At 41.4% G+C, this 20590-nt stretch overlaps 1 protein-coding gene and 2 long non-coding RNA genes across 3 annotated transcripts in view; 1 reads left to right on the top strand and 2 right to left on the bottom strand.

Moving 5' to 3' along the window:
• Positions 1 to 20590, top strand: part of LOC148425291 (neuronal acetylcholine receptor subunit beta-2-like) — a 27113-nt gene extending 6523 nt beyond the window's left edge. The window contains exons 2-6 of the mRNA XM_088411901.1: positions 6251 to 6396; positions 8626 to 8670; positions 10872 to 10981; positions 14986 to 16105; positions 19192 to 20590. Of these exons, the coding sequence (XP_088268027.1) occupies positions 6251 to 6396; positions 8626 to 8670; positions 10872 to 10981; positions 14986 to 16105; positions 19192 to 19341 (1571 nt within the window). The 3' untranslated portion in view covers positions 19342 to 20590. The remainder of the gene's footprint in view (positions 1 to 6250; positions 6397 to 8625; positions 8671 to 10871; positions 10982 to 14985; positions 16106 to 19191) is intronic.
• Positions 10682 to 17348, bottom strand: LOC148425293 (uncharacterized). Its single transcript, XR_015865242.1, has 3 exons — positions 17003 to 17348; positions 12461 to 12495; positions 10682 to 10972 (listed from the first exon to the last, which is right to left on the bottom strand). It is a non-coding gene; the product is annotated as an uncharacterized LOC148425293 (long non-coding RNA).
• Positions 18188 to 19490, bottom strand: LOC148425292 (uncharacterized). The gene is made up of 3 exons (XR_015865243.1): positions 19136 to 19490; positions 18710 to 18774; positions 18188 to 18532 (listed from the first exon to the last, which is right to left on the bottom strand). It is a non-coding gene; the product is annotated as an uncharacterized LOC148425292 (long non-coding RNA).

Raw genomic sequence — 20590 nt, 5'->3', positions numbered from 1 at the left:
CACGGATATTGCTCGAGATAGTACGCAAACAGTCTTATCCATAGTACAGACATTTTAAAGGAATTGAATGGCTGTGACTGTAACCGCTCTAATTGCGGCGTAGCTCTACCGGCCTATGCCGTCTTCTAGTAGCAAAGTGACCCCTAAGCGAAATTTTAGATGCCCGAACAGAAATGTATTTTCATTATTGGGCACATGGTGAGTTGGCGCTCACGTCGCTGACTTCGGAGTCGTCGCCAGCCATTTTGCAACAGACAACAAACCATTCACGCTCACATTCACGCCAATGGCCAATTTAAAGCTTCAAAGAACCTAACGCGCATGTTCTTGGAATACGAGAAGCAACTCACAGCATATGGAGAACAAGCAAACTGACAATTGAACATTTGTTTTATCATACACCACCGCACAGTAATTTTTGATTTCCAGCTCACGCCCAAAAATCTTTTTCGCACCGTGATGCCTTCCTCTTTTTGCACGTGTGTGTGCGACAAGAAATTATTTCCCCGTCACCGCTACAAGTTCTGCTCAGTCAGTCAGACTGTCATCACTGCTCTGCTGCACCACTGATCTCTGCAGCATCTCACCCCCACTCCCTCTCGGTATGTGTGCGTCTGCATCGACTTTCCGTCGCCATCCGTTTTGGAGCGACTCCCAACACACTGCAGCAGGATGGCATCAGCACGTGCGCCTTGTACACAACAGATGTGTGTAATGAGTGTGTCCGCATGTGTGCGTGAGAGCGTGTGAACGAATGCTAACCCGGGAGATTAGGAGAGCACGGCGGAGGGAGAGCAGAGGTTTAATAGAAACTTAAGCGGCCCGCAAGAAGAAGCCGATAAGGGAAAGAGTTTTCACTTGGGCAACGCGGTTGTTAATTAAGATTTAAGGCGCCTTTGCTGTCATGAAACACGGTTACGGGATTTATTTGAACTTTAAACTAGAGATTGAAGATGTTACGGTCGCAACAATATCATAGTGACGCACCAGAGTAGTGGGAGGAGCTTTCTAATAAGGGCTTTGATGGAAAGTCCGATTTGGGTGAAAGCGGATGATGCGTGGAATATTAATTATTAGTTGGAATGATACTTTGACATTTACATTGAAAACGTCCACATTGAAATGGTTTAAAAGTGGAAAGATTACAAAATGAGGTACCTAGCTGAATTTGTTTGTAATATTTTAGTGATAAAAATCAGCAAAAAAAAGAACAATCAGTAAAAAACGCTGCATTGAAAAGAAAAGGTGATCAAGTTGACCATTGTCACTCTGGGAGGAACTTCAAAATAAAAGCTTTCAAGGCCGTTTATGTCACACACTTATTGCTACAGTACAATTAATTTTGAAGCAAAGACTGGAATCTCAAAAAATTCCCTGCTGAACTAAAATGGAGTGGATTGACAAGATTGAACATATTTTGACATTTACTGTCGATTGAAAACGACATCACATGTGCCGAATGCGGAGGTGACGACCAATCCTGTTTCACCTGTTTTCTGGGTTTGGTCCTATGACATCTGCAATTTGAACCCTGATTGGTTGTTTTCTGAGCCTTGAGCACAGTTGAGATATATATATATATATATATATATATATATATATATATATATATATATATATATATATATATATATATATATATATATATATATATATATATTATATATATTTATATATTATATATTTATATATATATTTTTTTTTTTTTTTTTTTACTAGTGTGCGGCTTTACCCTGCACTGCTATAATACTTGAATTTCCCCTTCGGGCATCAATAAAGATTGCCCTCATCTTATCCATATGAGCAGTCAGAACATATGTGCACCCTGCAGAGTTGTTGACGCCACAGACAACAGATCCTCTGCATCTAGTTAGTGCACAGTGGTTTGGCTTTGTGCGCTAAGGGGCTGTGCGCGCAATCAATATTGATATCGCCGCTCTGTTGGCACCACACAGCCAATTGGCCACGGCCAGGAGTTCAGTAGATGCGCTCTCTTATTGATTTATGAATATTAGAGCAAATAATGACCCATGCTGCAGCCAAAAAGCCTCTTCAATGAGTACATAGCAAGGGAAGGCAACTCTATTTTTATAATCGGCCTCATAAAGACATGATCACTATAGTCTAATTCCATTTAACTCTCGTATGGCCCTCATTTTTTCCACATTTGCGTAGACCTTGACCCACTGTGTGTGTGTGTGTGTTTTTGCTTGTGCACGCACGACAGTGCGTAAGTTCTCTCGCTCCGAGGTCTAATGGGAAGTCCTGCTGAAATATTCATAGTGTCACATTAAGTTTGCAATATTTGCACTGGAAAACAAGCAGGATCAGACCTTAGCTAGCAGCCACATTACAAGCACTCCGCTCGGCCTTTAGCGTGACACAGCCGTACAGACACGTCAGTTTTTTTTTGTTTTTGTTTTTGGGGGGGAGGGGTGGCACTTAGTATTTCCGACATAGTAGCCTAAAATTCATTCATTCCACCATTTTGTGTGCATATCTTGGAAATCCTCAGCTGGCTTACGTATTAGTAATATAATAATTAAAAATGGTATTTGTATATGTTGCTGAATTATTTTTGTCTAACAATGCATTTTTCAAATGTTTGCAACTCAGTTCACAAGATTTGTTAGGAGTGAAAATCTATGTTAGCTAGCAGGTTCATGCGCCAAAAAAAAAAAATAATTCTGCAACTTTTAGTTACTTATGCATTACCCCAGATCATATTTGTTCATTATCATCCTCATATGTACACAGTTTCTTCCACTCCATCTACTCCTTAATCTCCTCAGAATGTAAGTCTACCCTATTAATTCAGTCTTAATTAAGTCTATTAATTTAATATTGTGTCAATATTATTGCTCTTATTGTTTTTTGTTTTATTGCCTACTTTATTATTAGCTCGATTGTGGAATGTAGTCTGCTTGGGGAAGTGAACAGAACTCATCAAACTCTTGAATTGAATCTTGAAATTCACCCAGGATGTTATTTCTATTACAGAGAACTACTGTATAACGACACACGGGTATAAATGAAATATTGCCTTTGTGACTTTGGGAGTGGGTTGTCACACAAAAACGTTGAGTTTATATTGATCCATAGACTTAATTGATGTTCCAAGAAATGATCATTAATCACAGGGTTGAAAAAAAAAAAATTGGACACATTTGGGTGACTAAATATGCGCAGGGTCAAAGTGACTCGGGCTGTCCCTTACAAAAAACATAAAAGGAGGATGAAAAGAACTTCCATAAGAGTTGCTGTTCATGTACAGCGCACAGAGTATCCAAGGTGTGTGTGATTGGCCGTGTTAATGCCGACAATGGTGCGAACCACACTTTTTTTCTTTTCATTATGCCGGCTTTCACGCATTTGCAAAATCACTAACACTAAGACTAACCCGCATCCGTATGCAGATGTACGCCGCATGTCATGCTGTATTTGCACGAAAATAAAGCCCTGAGACTACAACGAAAATGTTTCCCATGCAAGTATTAAACTTCACCCAAACAGACCAAACTGTTTGTCCATCTGTCTGTTAGTTAAGGGACATCTACACTATGGTCCCGGAGGCCATGAAAGCTCTGTTTCCCCAAATCGTAGCTCGCCATGGGATTTTAAGTCTTTGTTTTTCTCCAGTTTTTCCACGTTTCCTTGTCGTCCATCACTGTTTATGCGGCCAGGGGACTCGTATTTTGTTTCGAGAAGAAAATGGTGCCCTTGTGTTGATTCCATAGTTGTTGCGTTATCAGTTGCTATGGTCATGTTTTTGTCACTTTTGCCATAATGGTTATCTATATGTCACCTTTTTCATTTTTCTGTATTTATGATTTGTCACATCGGGTCAAGTATTTAATGTTGTGATTGATTTGTTCCTTGATGTATGAATCATTAAACAGTTGCTATGAGTAGTTTGATTTATTATGTAATACAGGATTGAAGTCTTACAGTATTTAGGTTCGAGATTCTCACTAACATTCTTGTTTCATCCCAAGTCTAGTTCTTTGAGTCTAGTTTTGGAGTCTAGTTTTGGATTCTAGTAAAGGAGTCCAGTTATAGGGTCAAATTTCTGGGTCGAGTTTTGGAGTCTAGTTTCTCAGTCTGGTTTGTGATTCTACTCCTGAGTCTTTTCAAAGTCTCCTGAGTCTAGTTTTTCAGTTCTCGTTTCCAGTGCTATGTTTTAATGTGGTTCTGTTGGATTTTTGTCTAACAAGACTTTGTACTTTTTCACTTCCGTGTCAAATTCTGTCTCTCACGTGATCACAGTTACTCGTTGTCCAGATTCTCACCCAACTTTTGGGTAAGCTGTTAAACAGCATCCTTGTTCATCCTCTACCCCATCTTGAAAGATCGCCACACAGAAGCCGTGCTTGTAAAGAAAAGACTTTCAAGTATTCTCATATTAGTTTGAGTGTCAGCCACATGATGAGCACTGAGATGCAGGGAATGCGTTCTGTTCCATCATTGTTTAAGTGGACTGTTTCCTCCTTCCTGTCTTACAGTGCTCTTATTGCCTTGAGCTTCTGGGAGTATTGCACATTAGTCATATGGCTGTGTAATGCTTATTTCCCTTATGAATATGTGCACACAACCAGGCTCATATCAGCACCCACATGCCATAAATAAAACCAATGCAACACACACGCACACGCGTGCCGACGGGCCTGATATTGATGATGTTGTATTAGACGGGGAAGAGCCAATAAATGGACAGCATTTGTCAGCAATGCATTCAGAGGAGATGGCGATAAGAGGAAGAATAAGAGCAGGATGGAGACAGCTAGGGCCATTTGGGATGTAGCAAAAGGATGGAAAAGACTGCAGAAAAGAGAAGGTTAAAAAGGGGGGAAGAAGAGAAGAGAGGGGAGGCCAAAGAAGGCAGTTGCGTGATGGGGCAGGAATAGAGTCCTCATTGATCCCGAGACAGAGGCTATCATTCCGCTTGGCTGAGCAAGCCTCTGTGCTGCAGGGCACCAACCAACGATGAAGGGACCGTCGGGTTCTAGGGAGGAAAATACACATGAAGATGTGCTGTGACATGCACAACAACAGCGGATAGTACGAGAGGACTCAAAAATAAGGCTGCTACCTTGAAAATAGAAAAGACTGCTGTGAAAATTTGACACCCAAAATGCAAAATGTTGTACAGCCTTTCCATTGTAACACATCCCCTTTGTATGTTGGGCATTTTTAGAGTATAATGCGTTTTTGCGATTTTTGACTTTTGATTTTTGACTATGTGTAGTTCATTTCTTTGTCTTTTTAAGCACCTACATCTTGATAGCATGATTCTGTCCATAACAATTGTTCGATTTCGTGCCTTCCTCAGGCCTGTTTCATTTTGAAATGGTATTTTTTTTTCTTTAAGAAATTAGGGTGGTCACAAGATATTCTAAAATTAGTTTGAATTTGCAGGTTACATAATTCATCAAATAATTACCGAGCCGACTATAAATAATATTAGTATCTATAAATTGGATCGGTAAACCTAAAACTGTAACCGTTTTAACATTAACAAAAAAAAAAAAAACAATATAAATCAGCTTTCAACAACTGTTAACTACTTTTTTTCAGCATTTATAGAGGTTACAGGTCACTCGAAAACAGAAAACCATCACAAAGTGTCGTAAATATAAAGAATGAAGCCAATCCTTATTTTGTTGTAATTACATTTTACATGGCAATAAACAAAGGCTTTTTCCCTGGGGCAATCCACACCCCGACCCAGGCCAGCCCCACTAGTTGAAAAGGGCGGATTTAGAGGAATACTTTTGAGATCAAAATGGATGTCTTCATGAGGTTATTAAAATAGAAAAAATGAAGCAAATACTGTATAGGAAGCCTAACCATGGGAGATAACGTTAAAGCAATATAGTCACATTATAAATAGCACTTAGCTTTTGATCCATTTTTTTTCTTATTTCCTTGTGAAAACACCACGCTATTATGTGTGTGATCCCATTAAGAAGTCATTATGTCCTCCCAGAGTGTGTGAATCAGTCATCGCAAGAGTTGTTTGTTTTCCTGCCAGGCCGTTAAAAGCTTCTGATTGCAGGGTTGGGATTGTAACCCTGTTAACAGTAAGGAGGGAAAGTGTGAGGTCATCTTGACAGCGAGAAGACAGGAAAGGCTTATGTTTTTGCTCAAACACATCGGCGCTGCTTAATGTCTATGTTTGTGAAGGCGCCGTTTAATGTAAAGACAAGCGTCACATTCCTTGACTGTGGCTAACGACGCGCCGTCATTGCAGGCAGCCTCGGGGCTGACACGGAGGAGCGATTGGTGGAACATCTCTTGAATCCCGCCCACTACAACAAGCTGATCCGTCCTGCCACCAACGGCTCCGAACTGGTGACTGTGCAGCTTATGGTGTCGCTGGCCCAACTCATCAGTGTGGTGAGTGTGCGCGTCTAATAGCGCACTTGGACATCTGATACCGGCACTTGAGTGACTAAAGAGTTTTTGTAGCTGACGATGATGTGATGAAAGACGAGGCAAAATCAATGAATCGATGCCCAAAAGATTTTGCCGCGGACATATTTCACCTAAAGAGGTTTCAACAGACTGGCATCGAAACAGATAAAAAAAAAAAAAAAACATTCATAAAAGGTTTTTAATCCGTGTATAGGACACGCCCTGAAATTTGGGGTCGAATTCAGGTATTTTCTATGGACTTGGACGTTGGTTCAGTCTGCTCGATTCTTTTATTTAAAAAAAAACATCGTAACAACCTCAGCTAACACGTGCCGCTGTTAGTTGCAACAGGCACTTGCTGCTAACAGCCAACAGACTTGCGCCCTCTAGCTCGTCCTATTACGGTAATTATTATAAACAAGAATACGGCCGATACAAAAATGTATTTCCGTGCGTCAAATCTCGGTTTATGTGGCTGACGGGTCAATCTTCCTTGAATTGTATGAAATAAAAAACAAAATTTCTCATCTTTAAGTTACCTTAAATTATACCCATACTTTTTTGGCCTTCATTTTTTGGAAAAAAGTATGTCTTATATTTGGAGAATTATGGACATCTATAATCTATAATCTAATTAAGAATGTTTTCATCACTCACAAAAAAAAACTAGAAAAACTGTCAACCAGTTTTTTTTATTTATATTATTATGTATTTATTGATTTTGACTTATTATTATTATTATTATTATTATTATTATTATTTAACAGACTTTAACAGATGCTGCTCTAACCAATTCTTTTTTGTGCTGAATTTAGAGGCAAAGTGTGTCATTTTTTGCATGCGCTCATGGGAGCTTTAGGGGCATTACGGTAAATGCAGCAATACACACTCCTCCTTTGGCTGTCCGTAGCTATAACAGACATAGACATATCCGCGATTATACTTAAAACATACTGTTGATTGTGAAGAACACATTTATTTGCAAGTTTTAGAAATTTATAAGAATGTAATCATTTTAAATTAAAAACGGTCTAAATCTTACATATTGTCACTTTAAGACGAGTCCTAAGTGCTAGGTACAACCTTTAGTTTTGACCACCAAGTGCAATTTATACATAATATTTTTTTATTTGTGATAATTCAAGCAAGTACATGTGGAGCACATTAATACACTGTCGCTGACTACTGCAATACGACACTTAAATTGATTTTCCCTGACTGCAAAAAAGTGATTTGTGGTCAGTTCTTATACTATGAGAGCTGAAAATGAGGCGGTCTAATGATGTAAATCCCAGGAAATTTGAAGTCAAGTGCTAATTAGGGCTAAAATGCTTATCTTATCCTCCCACTATGATTGAATTCAGAGCGGTATGCGCGATCCTTGCAAATAAAGTTAAACGGCTGATTTAATAAAACAGATATATTATACCTTAATAATCCTGTTTCATTGGAAATCATCTAACTTTGCCGCTATGCTCTGCACACATCAAATGACTTCATCTTGGAGCTCATATGCGAGGATTCAGCCAAAATGACACTTCCTGTTCAGTTTAGGGCCAGGGATTTTTGAAACTTTTTTGTGTGTTCTGTTGCAATAGGTGCATTCACCCAATTTTAAATGATGGAATTGGTGTGAGGGGCTTTTTAAAAGTGAACTGTGTACCACCTACCGAGGCGCGTATTGTTTAGGTGTTTTGTTATGCTACGTTTCATGCTAGCTTAGCAGTTGGCATAGCTTTTCTGTCACAATACTTGTGACAAATGTATTAGCTGCCATGGAGGCAAGGATTAGTAACTTAGAGGTGCAGATTCGCACTATGCAAGAACAGCGTCTAGCACTGCTAGCTAGCCAGCCGCACCTTGTAGCCGGTGCGGACTCTGAGAAACTTAGCTTGGTGGCTAGCATTCACCCTGGGCAAGCAGGAAGATGGGTATGTTTGATATGGATTGGTTAAAAAAAAGTGATAAAAAAAAAAGAAAAACAAGCTTCTAGCTCTGTTGTCAAATTTTTTAAAGCCATTGTCCCACACAGTCCAGATATATACTGTATGCTAAATTTATACCATGAATTGTGTGTATCACACATACTTAATGGGAAACCCTAAAAACATTTGGTGAAATAGTAAAAACAAACAACAAAAGGACCAACTGTAGCCTTACAATTATCTTTGAATGTCATTCGTTACAATTGCCGTTCTTCTTCTTCCGCAGCATGAACGAGAGCAGGTGATGACCACAAATGTCTGGCTGACACAGGTGAGCCTTCACTCTTAAATACACAAACATTCGCACACATATTAGGTCTAATGAGGCGAACTGAACTCTGAAAATTCCTTGTGTGGACTAGCCAATGCCTGCGCAAAGCTAAATGTCCAAATAACAAAAGGTGGGATGTCAACAGACAACTGCTCAAGCAATATCCATACAAACCCAACTAGAAAGTATAGATCTGTCCATCCTATGAAATATAAATATACTGCATGTGAATGTCTCACATATGCTGTATATAAAATCGCTCTCCACTGGGATGCGAGTACGTCCAATACATCAGGGTGGCTGCATCATGTCAGATGAGGGTGCGCTATGACACAGTGGGTGAGATGTTTACTTTATGAGTATATCATTTTTAGTGATTCAGCTTGTGAGAACGGTGACTAATATGACAGTGACTGAGCTGTGACCATCCCACAAGCAGACTGCTATGAAAACAGTTAAGTAGAAAACAATTAAAACACCCGAAAATCCGACATTTTCATTGAACGGTAAGGAGGTTATAAAACGATCAATGTTAACGTTGTTCAATCAATCTGGCATTCAGAATTGAGAATCTCGGTAAATTACGTTCACAATAGTGCTAGGCTTTGATTTCGTTTTAATAAAGAGAATGTACCTTGAGCTGTAAAAACAACGGCGGCCTGATTTATTTCTGCTTCCGACAGCAAAGTGTATGAGCAAATTAGGACAATGTGTTCAACGTGCACATAAATATGGATCCTCACATGAAAAGCAACGAATGGCATGTCATTTCGACGTAATTGATGATTGGATTATTCACAGATTGACGCACAATGTGCACACAATAAAGGCTGAGTGAGGGCAAGGATTTACGACAAGTAAGCGAGCGTAGAATGGCCGTCGGGTGCTCTTTAGATGAGTACGCCAAAGCCGCCTGTCACGGGCCGGGATGAACGGTGATAAGAATAACAAATCGCAGTTCCAGCATGGGGTGTGCAACATGTGGCCCCTGAGCCATAAGGGAAATAATCATTTGTTGGATTCGAAAATAATTACTTCAACAGTTTTTATTTTGGGTTTAATGATCACACATTATTATTATTATTTTAAAAAAAAAAGTGGAATATGAACTAAGATTTGCTTTTATCCAGCGCAGAGGGGCGGCCATTTTGCCATCAACTGAAAATGACATCATAGTTACTCGGGGCTCAGGTAATGACCAATCATGGCATCAGCTGACCAAAGTCAGGAAAAAACTGAGGCGTTATTTCCTGAGGCCTAAGCACTTTTTGTTCATTTTGGCTCAATATTTTCTCTGAAACTCATTCACTGCCATTGACTGCTTCGGACGTCAAAGATCCAGTTTTACTGAGCTGTCAGTGAATGAGTTAATTGTTCTTCTGTGAAATGGCAGATCGAGTCCGTGATCTACTTCTCGTGATGCATTCTATTCTTAGTTATATGTAAGTGACATATCAGCTCATTCACTGCCAACGACGGCTATAGACGTCAAAGATCCAATTTACTGAGCTGAGTGAATGAGTTCATTGTTCTTCTGTGAAATTGCAGATCGAGTCAGTGATCTACTACTCGTAATGCATTTTATTCTTAGTTATATGTCAGTGACATATGAGCTCATTCACTGCCAACGACGGCTATAGTTGTCAAAGATACATTTTTGCTGGTCTGGCGGTGATTACGTTCACTGAAAATTAATATTGGCTTCAAATATCAGTCATCGACCTTCTTGACTGCTAATAATCAATATCGTTCCCATTAGAGGTTAGGAGATTTGACTTTGCGAAGAAAAAAAGCACCGCGTTGTATACAGTGTAGTATGAATGTAACCTGAAAACAGCTTCTGACCATGATTTGTTCACAATTGTCCAGTTCGGTCACATTCGGCCTGTATGATTAATCCAAAACACGACAAACGAGTTTCATAACCGTTTATTTCCGCAAGGTGACGTGTAGGACGTGCGCAACAACAACACCGTGATGGCGATTTAATCAAGCCGATTGCTTTGCGGCCACGTGGGCTCCACCCTCCCTTGTAAAAGTAAAGCGGACGGCCGCGCGGCCGTCACTCTGACATCCCGGCGAGCAGCGCCTGATGATTTAAAGAAGGGGCGACAGACTCTTTCCTCTCACCTCTCAACATGTCCTCCCAGTGCTGATGTGTGACTTTGTGCGTGCGCTCTTGTTTTGAAACCGGCCCTCAGGAGTGGCAGGACTATCGCCTGACTTGGGTCCCCGAAGAGTTTGACGGAATGATGAAGGTTAGGCTGCCCTCCAAACACATCTGGCTGCCCGACGTGGTGCTCTACAACAAGTGAGTGTTGGAAAACAAAGAAACAAATCAAGTCACGCATGCGTGCTCACGCAGCACATGCTAAATGGCGGGCATTCATGCAAGGTAACCTCTCTCTCTCTCGCTCTCTCTCTCTCTACCTTGACTGCTCTCAAAGCACTTTGCCTCATTTGTCCATCCGCACACATATGGTCACACACAAGTGGACACGCTGTGTGGTGGTGGTGGTGGGGGGGGGGGGGGGGGCAACAAGCTAAGGTGCCAGCCTGCTCATCTGGAGCGATTAGTAGCTCAGGCACATGCATGAAAACACTTTGACACCGCCTGCGCAAGCTCCAGCTCTCCACTTACAATAAAACACATTTGATTGAATATTTATCCCCCCTGGAAATAGAAGTTATGCGTTGAATCCAAAGGGTTCAACGATTCACACCGATAGACTAAACAGGCGGTTAACCTAAAAGTCATCCAGATATTGTAATCATCTGAATTGTCATCTGACAGTTTCCTATAGAAAGTATTTTCTTCATTTATGCATATACATACTTGAAAACACTCCAAAAAAAACTTAACCAAACTGAGGTAATTTAAAGTCGTGCCTCTTATGTCATGGAATGAAATATACCATTGTTTTAGGAAAGAGCTAACTTGATTCAGGAAGTCGATAACCAGCCTTGTAAGGCAAACCTGACAATTTGGTGACAGAAAGTAGACTCAACAGGTTAGATCAGGTCTAAGCTGTAATGCAAAGGGACTGCTTCCATATGCTGGAAATCAAGTCGGATGTGTTTACTCCCACAACGGCGCAAACGCCAATTTTTAACTGCACCTGTCTACGAAAATACCAAAAACAAAGAAGACGCCACTCATGACCACAGTAAGTTTGCACATGAAATTGGGAACCTGACTGTGCTCAACCGACAACAGAAAGGCAAGGGTTCCATAGTTCTACTTGAATAGCGGTGCCAGTGAGCTACCATAATATGTCACTTTCTTAAAATAAAAATCTAAATTAAAACATGTCATACAGTAAAATGCCGGGCCTCCTTACATGAGCAAACACATTCATTGGAATCTACAACATTTTAATTAATATGACAAACATGCACGGGGCACTGTACTTGATGGAGATTTTTTTTTTTTTAATTATGATTTTTGACATAGGCATTAATCATACAAGCGTGCCGTAATTGTGCCTCCTATTGCACATAATTGTCAACCTGCACTCACTGCTAATTAACTTGCACATCATGTTCCTTTATGCGTTCATGATTTAACCGACCTTTTCATTTCACTATTTTTTTCTGTATATATATATATATATATATATATATATATATATATATATATATATATATATATATATATATATATATATATATATATATATATATATATATATATATATATATATATATATATATATATATATATATTGCGCTAACCATTCTTCCACCAAGCCACCCTCATGGAAAAGAAATGAAAAAAAATCCTTATTACCTGAAATGACTCAAATGAAAGAGTAGAACAGGACTCTGGATGGAAGAAAAAAAACAATTAGTCTTAGCTCTCAAGTTAGCAATTAAAGATGACAACAATTATATTTGGAGTCTGTTTCTATTGACCTCGAGTGACCTAAAATTAGCAATTGCAGATTACTTTCTTGCAGAAACTTTTTAAATGACAGATTCAGGTGAAAGGTGATGGTGTTAAATATAGTTTTTGATCATTTTTAATATATATATTATGAATTGATTCATCTTGGCTGACCAAACCTACCCTTAAAAATGAGCCTTGATTAAAACACTTACTGCTCTAAAGCAAGAGCATGACAATAATCTCTCTCGAGAGAGAGAGAGAGAGAGCGAGAGAGAGAGAGAGAGAGAGAGAGAGAGCAGGTTTTAAAATCATTTACCCAAATTTTTGTTGAATGACTTTGATTCCCATGTTTAAGAAAGGCGATACATGTAAATGACTTTCAGATGAATAAGTCTGCATATATATAATTTAATGAAAACCCATAGAGCTGTACCTAGGAAGGATGAACTATGAGATGTGAATATGAATGTATTACTGTACATAAAAAGCATAAAAAGCTAAAGTAAAATGTGCTGCTGGCATTAAACAAAATGCCTAAAAAGACCATGTTGTAAATGTGCCACTCCAGGCCTCTAGGTGGCTGTAATGTACATAGCAGCATGGCTGTGACTGTTAAGCAAACAAAGAAAAATAAGACACTCTTCAGTTTTCACCACAATAAATAAAATATTCTTGGTTTGAAATGCAAGTTTCACATTAAAATTCAACAAATTCCTTTTGCTGTGTGTTGTGCACCTTAACATGATTTCATGGCATTATGGTGAGCAGTTTGAGAGGTGTGACAAGCACATGCTAGGCTAGCATTTTGGGGGGAAACATGTTGTCTGATGTCGCTATGCATTTAGTAAAGAGTTAAAGTATTTACTCCCTTGAAACTCGGTTTGTCCACTTTTGACATAATTGCTGGCTTCACAATTGCTTCACAACTATAATTGTTTAAATCGAACCTCCCAGGTCAAGGAGGTGTCAAAAAGGGCTGAGTTCTGAGCTTCCTTGAATGCAGCATTACAGTCATTCTGAACGATTATGATTTCAATCGATTTCGACTGAAATATTCAACCCAAAAAACGTTTATATAAATAAATAAATAAATAATAAAAATAAATCCCGTGGGAAATATTTAGACACTGATAATGCCAACTGAAGTTAAATCCGTTTTAACATAAACTTAACATTCATAACTTGCTTAAAGGCCACAATTGACTCATTCAATCCCAAAGACGTATTTTTGTGTAACCTTAATGAGTGCGTAAGCAATCCGAGGTATATTTTTTTATTCATTTTCAAGAGCTAAGATAAAGGAGGGTCCAAAATGGCAGGCACCAAATGAATTAAATAATTAGTACCCAATGTAAATATGCGTCCAGAATTCTGTCAATTTTTCAAAACATCAATTTCATGATTGAGCTCATTTTCAAATCTTTCATTTTCACGTTGATGAAATAATCGCCCAGCTCTACCACCGGCCGTCCCTCAGTTAAGAAAATAATCATTGTGTGGCGTGATGTTATTGTTTCATAACTAGATAACGGTTGTACATTTGAATTAATTCTTGGCTATTTTAATACATTTAAATCATATTTTAATTGAATAAAAATGGCATAGACTTTAATTTACTGTATTTTCTGGTCTATAACACGCTCCGGATTATATAAAAAAAAAATGCTGGAAATCTATATATTTGTCACATGCACCGCCACAATCGGATTGTTAGAATAGTGCACCAACATAACAGTAACAAGCCCAATGGCGTTTATTTGTGGGGCGTGTCCCCTGGCGGCGAGTACAAACTCAAAATCAATACTTCTTCTGTCTCCCTTTATTGACCAAGAGATGGTGGCTAACAAAAGAAAATGCAGAGAAGACTAAAAGCCGAAGGGTTCAAAGCGTGAGAAAAATGTAACACAAAAAATATGACAATCAAGTAGCAAAATATTAAGACAGCTCTACTATGATCACTACCACAATAAATATTCAAGCTGTTTTGACAGTCCTATATCAAAAACAATACTCAGTTTGTATGAATTCTTCGGCGTTGTACATTTATGCAGGTATGCCTACTGAAGTGACTATCGAGTGTATAAGGTTGTGCAGCTTTGCGTCCCTGCATGTTGCTATATTTGGTGGTCTTCAAAATGCTGCTCGCTGAACTGGTTTTGCATAATGAGATTTGTCATGTTCCACTGTTCTCTATGCACAGGGGGGAAACGCAGCCTCCTGTCACACTTTTTAGTTTACATGATAAATGTTTCAGGGGAGGCCTTACGGCGGTTGAGCGGCCAGTACGACTTGCCTCAGAGTTTTGGGTTCGAACTTTGCCCCCGGCTTTTCGTCGGTCGGCAGAGCTCGGCCGAGACCCAAACACGTACAAGCGATACGGAAAGAAGGTCGGACGGATTCCTCACGTTGCTTCCGGTCTCTTTCAGCGCCGACGGCGTGTACGAGGTTTCCTTCTACTCCAACGCGGTGGTCTCCTACGACGGCAGCATCTTCTGGTTACCGCCGGCCATCTACAAGTCCGCCTGCAAGATCGAGGTCAAACATTTCCCCTTCGACCAGCAGAACTGCACGCTGCGTTTCCGCTCGTGGACCTACGACCGCACCGAGATCGACCTGGTGCTCCGCGCCGACGTGGCAAGCATGGACGACTTCACGCCCAGCGGGGAGTGGGACATCATCGCGCTGCCGGGCCGGCGCAACGAGAACCCGGCGGACCCGGCCTACGTGGACATCACGTACGACTTCATCATCCGCCGCAAGCCGCTTTTTTACACCATCAACCTGATCATCCCGTGCGTGCTCATAACCTCGCTGGCCATCCTGGTCTTCTACCTGCCGTCCGACTGCGGCGAGAAGATGACGCTTTGCATCTCCGTGCTGCTGGCGCTCACCGTCTTCCTGCTGCTGATCTCCAAGATCGTGCCGCCCACCTCGCTGGACGTCCCCTTGGTGGGCAAGTACCTGATGTTCACCATGGTCCTGGTCACTTTCTCCATCGTCACCAGCGTGTGCGTGCTCAACGTGCACCACCGCTCGCCCACCACGCACACCATGCCGCCGTGGGTCAAGGTGGTCTTCCTCAACAAGCTGCCCGCCTTGCTCTTCATGCGCCAGCCCAGGAACAGCTGCGAGAGGCAGCGGCTCCGCCAGAGACGGCGAGCCCAGGAGCAGAAGGAGGGCGGGCGCGGCGGCGAGGCGGGGGCCCTGATGGCGGGGCTCGGCTTGGGCGGCGCCGGGACGGCGGGGGGGACCTCCGCGGGGGCGTTCGCCAAGGAGGACGGCGACCCTTGCACCTGCTACGTGAACAGGGCCTCCGTCAAACAGTTCGGGGGCGATCTGACGAGCGCGGGAGGGGGTTCCGCGGACGGTCTGAACAGGGGCAGGGAGAGCCGGGAAGGGGGCTCCGGGAACCGCGGCAAGCAGGCGGCGGGGGGTCAGGCTCTGACTCAGGCCATCCTGGCTCAAGCCTGTCCGGGATTCGAGGAGGCTGTGGAAGGCGTGCGCTTCATCGCCGACCATATGAAGAGCGAGGACGATGACCAGAGTGTGAGTATGGCCTTTCTGTCTGTTCGCTGCCCGGGAGGGATATCGGGACTTGAAAGTATCCGCTCGCTTGGCGCAACGTGAGGCGAAATGATCTCCCAGCAATTTTAAAACCAAATTTGCATTCATTTGGATTTTTGGGTTTGAAATTCAATCAGTTTGAATTCGTTTTGAAAAGAAAGCCTGTTGGTTTTTTACTATTATTTTTATAATGCTTTGTTATTATTTGATATATTAGCGTTAGTTTTTATACATTTTATAGCAAATTGGTCAAACGCTAGATAAAAAAAAAACATGATAAATATTGTATTATAGATTACGACAATTCTACTTCTGGAAAGAGGTGCGTTTAAAATGAATACCTATGACATTAAATGACAAACAAAAGCAAATGACTTTCACTGTAATAAGAAAAAGATTAGTTTTGTTTTTATGAGAGTTGGCTTTATAAGATTTAGTTACTTAGCATTTGCGCCTATTTTATATCACTTTTGACTTTTTTTCAGTTTGACTTTTCAGTTTATTTTACGACGATTAAAGATGGTTGCTCACGGTTCAATGAAATACCATCACGATGTTTCCTGCAAACATGTTGTTAGCTGTATGTTAGCGGCCTGCTAACATAGGGGCGGGAAAACCAACAAAAATTATCCCCATGATTACTTTCACTCTCAAAAACGCTGCAAACTTTGCACGATATTCCGCAGTCGTATTTATGAAAATCTCATTAGGCTAATACAAGTCTAAATCTTCCAGTGAAGCTAAAGCTGAACAGATAGATACAGTGACACAATCACACGGTACGGTCTACTTAAGATCTAAGCGTCTCGAAATGATCACATGGTGTCACGCGCACCGGAGCGGAACCCTTGAAAAGGGCGACATTTACAAGAACTTTACCTCAAGGCTTCACCCGGATAACGACGGCGGCTGCGCTTCGGTCCGTCATCCCCGCGGTTGCCATGCCAACACTTGTCCTCCCACGCTCCACCTTGATCCGTCATCTTCATTGTAACGGGGGGCGTCGCTCTCTCTCTCCCTGCCCTCCGTCGCTCCCACCGCTCCCGCGTCCTTCCCGTCATCCTTGACTCCTGACGAGACCTCATCAGCGCCGTGTGGAGGAAGCGGTCCCAGCTTGCATTAACCCCTCACCTCCATTAACCCGACGCGAGCGTCGCGATTCGGAGAAAACGACAGGGCCGGGAGAGCCGAGTTCCGCTTATCCGTTGAGCCGCTTGCGCGCAGAGATCCTGAAAAATTGCCGCGTCGGAGCAGAACGGAAGATTCAGAATTGAGCTGCTTGATTTTTTTATAAGCCCCACTGTGACACTGTCTGTCACAGCTGTTCTTCCGTCTCACATTTTTGGAAATGTAAGACGAAAACCACTCGACATATTCAGAACACCCCCATTGTGTTTTACTGTCAATTTTATGAAACAGCAGCATGTAAAAAAAAAAAAAAACAGGAACGTGTGAAAGTGGCTTCTTGGAATAGCTCTGTAGGCATAAAATTACTGGGCCAACATCATTCATCCATTTCAGGTCATTCCCATTCGCCCTTGTGGCATTATGTTACAAATTATGGCAAATCCTTTGATTTTTTTTTCTGATATCATAAATGAATCAGTGGGGAAAAAATCACTGGGGAGCTGAACTTCCAGCAGATGATTAAAATGTAAAACTTGTGAAATGCAATGATTCTGACATTTCTATGTGATTGTAGCTGGAGGTGTGAGACTTTGTGTACAAAAATATTCATTTTCCAAATTTTGGACCACATAGAACAATTATAATTACAATTTTTTAGATGCATTTTAATAGGATTTATTACATTGATTTTCCTGCGATTTTTGCAACATTCCATTGATTGATTCCAAAGATGTCAAATATTTATTACAAGCACTATGAACAACTTCTGATACGACCTCCAAAAGCAGACAATTGACAAGATTGACTTTGTCCAGTGCTGTATTCAGTATACAGAACGACAATGTGAAAAATCCGAAAAAGTCAGCTTTTACACGCAATGTGAAAGATGCTTCCGATAAATACTTTCAAAGGCGGAAAGGACGGAAAATGCCAGTTTTTACAGGCAGTATGAAAGATGCTTCTGATATAATCCTAAAGACGTAAAATGACGACTTTTATCGTTGGGTGCTGTTTACAGTATACAGAGCAGCACTGTTAAAAAGACAGCTAAAGTCCATTTTTACAGGAAATGTGAATGAAGCTTCTGATACTAACTACCCCCAAAAGCGGAAAATTGATGGAATGATTTCATCTATTTCTGTTTGGAGTATGCAGAACAGCGACATAAAAAGCCAGAAAAATGTTCATTTGTACAGGAACGTGAAAGCAGCTTCTGCCACTACCTCCAAAAGCAGATGGATCGACTTCATCTTGTGCTTTGTATGGCATACGAAAAGTCACCTGAAAAAGATGGAAAATTACTTTTCTTTTTGGCGATTTGAAATAAGCTTCCGATACTACCCCCAAATGCGGAAAATGGATGGATCAATTTCATTTATTGCTGTCTAAAGTACAGTGTCCCCCCAAAAAAATGACATTCATTTGTACAGAAAGTATTAAAGCAGCTTCTGATAGTACCTCCAAAGGCAGAAATTTGATGGATTGACATCATCTTGTGCTTTGTATGGCATACAAAGAGTAACCTGAAAAAGATGGAAATTTGAACGGTTATTTGAAACATGCTTCTAATACTACCTCCAGAAAAATGGAAAAATTGCGGAAAATTGATTGACTTTTTCCAGCAAGATGAAAAGGACAATTAATGTCCCTTTTGAGGGACACATAAATATCTGAGATAAATATCCGATACTACCGCCAAAGGCGGAAAATTGACGGATTGACTTCATCCCCCTTTTCTGTGCTTGAACAGCGACATCATTTTTCACGAGCTCTGTGAAAAACCTCTGATACTACCTTCAAGGGCAGAACATTGCCAGGTTGACTTTTGTCCCCCTATTTAGGCCGTATAAAAACTTTCCGGGAAAAAGACGGGAAAATGCCCACCTTCAAAATCGGCACATTCCCCGTTCTGCCTCACCATCTTCTCGCTCTGTCAACAGGTGAGCGAGGACTGGAAATATGTCGCCATGGTGATCGACCGCCTCTTCCTTTGGATCTTCGTGTTTGTGTGCGTGTTCGGCACCATGGGTATGTTCCTGCAGCCCCTCTTCCAGAACTACACAGCCAAGACCATCCACATGCCGGGATGACCGTCCACACGCCGCCATCACGCCGACGGGACAGCGCCCCGCCGCTGGGAGGGGGTCTTACAGGATCTGTGAGACAGCAAGTGAACAGCAATCTTGGCCCCTTTCGATTTTTTTTTCAACTTTCTTTGCTGTGAAAGGGAACTCCCTTCGGCAGATTGACCCTCCCCGCTCGCCGTCAGTCCTCGCCACCTCGCCGCGACCGCTTCAGGTCACGAGGGGAAAGGCGAATCCAAACATATCCCGCTTCGCCTCGTTTGAATTTGACCACCGCGAACGGACGTTGTGTGTTCTATCAGTACAATAAAGATGCGTCTGATAGGAACTAAAGTGTGAAATCGGTTGGGAATTTAAGAAGAGTGGAACGGGACCAAAATGGACATCAATCATCAAAAAAAAAAAGGAGTCTGAGAGCTAATGTGTGTTAGCAGAAAATATCCCGTCATTTTCTTTCTTTTCCTTTCACGTCCGCGCCTCCCTTTCCAATTGCTCATCCTCTTAATCGTATGTTAGCATAATCATATCCCAATACATGTCCACATTATTCCGGACCACACAATGCCATATGCTCACTCCCTGCTTTCTCTATTCACCATCTTTGATATCCTCTTTCCTTCTTCTTATTGGATTTCCAAATGTAAAAGAAGAACATTTCATCTCGGGAATGCCTCTTAGTGCTGGAGAGAGCTACACAGCTCGCAAGTTCTGCATCAGACGAGCAAAAGGCTTTTTTTTTCCTTTTTTTTTTCGGGCACATGCTGTAGGGGAGGAAGTGCAGCTGAATGAATTTTTCAATAAACAAGAGAGAAATGACAAGAGGATCAACTCTGGCGAGTGAGTCACAGCAGCTTAAAAGATTCACAAACAAGAAGCAGGAAGGAGGCCAAATGACACTGAATTATATACATTACATAGCTACAGTATAACGTGTGATGTAGGCCCATAGCAAGAGCACAAGTCAGCTTTTCACGCAGGGTTTGTATTGCTGATGTGGGGTGGGGGGGTCACTACATCATATTAAGCTGTGAGTTTTGACACTCAAGCCGACCGCAGGGGGGTCAGACTGTTTCAAGGCGAGCATCGAAGCCATGGAGAAGTTTCTGTTTGACCTGTCCACTCTCTACCTTATCTTCTCACTGATGCTGCCGTTATCGACCCCTGATCCTCTGTCCTTCACCTTCCCCGGATCCTGCACACCCCCCCACACCAACAACGGCAGTTCAATAAAGGTTATAGGTTCAGATTATTTAAA

The sequence above is a fragment of the Hippichthys cyanospilos genome, chromosome 3 (genome assembly GCF_059441005.1).
Source record: "Hippichthys cyanospilos isolate Australia breed blue-spotted pipefish chromosome 3, RoL_Hcya_1.0, whole genome shotgun sequence".
NCBI classification, from domain to species: Eukaryota; Metazoa; Chordata; class Actinopteri; order Syngnathiformes; family Syngnathidae; genus Hippichthys; species Hippichthys cyanospilos.
The sequence above is the reverse complement of the archived record's forward strand: the minus strand, read 5'-3'. Positions and strand labels throughout refer to the sequence as shown.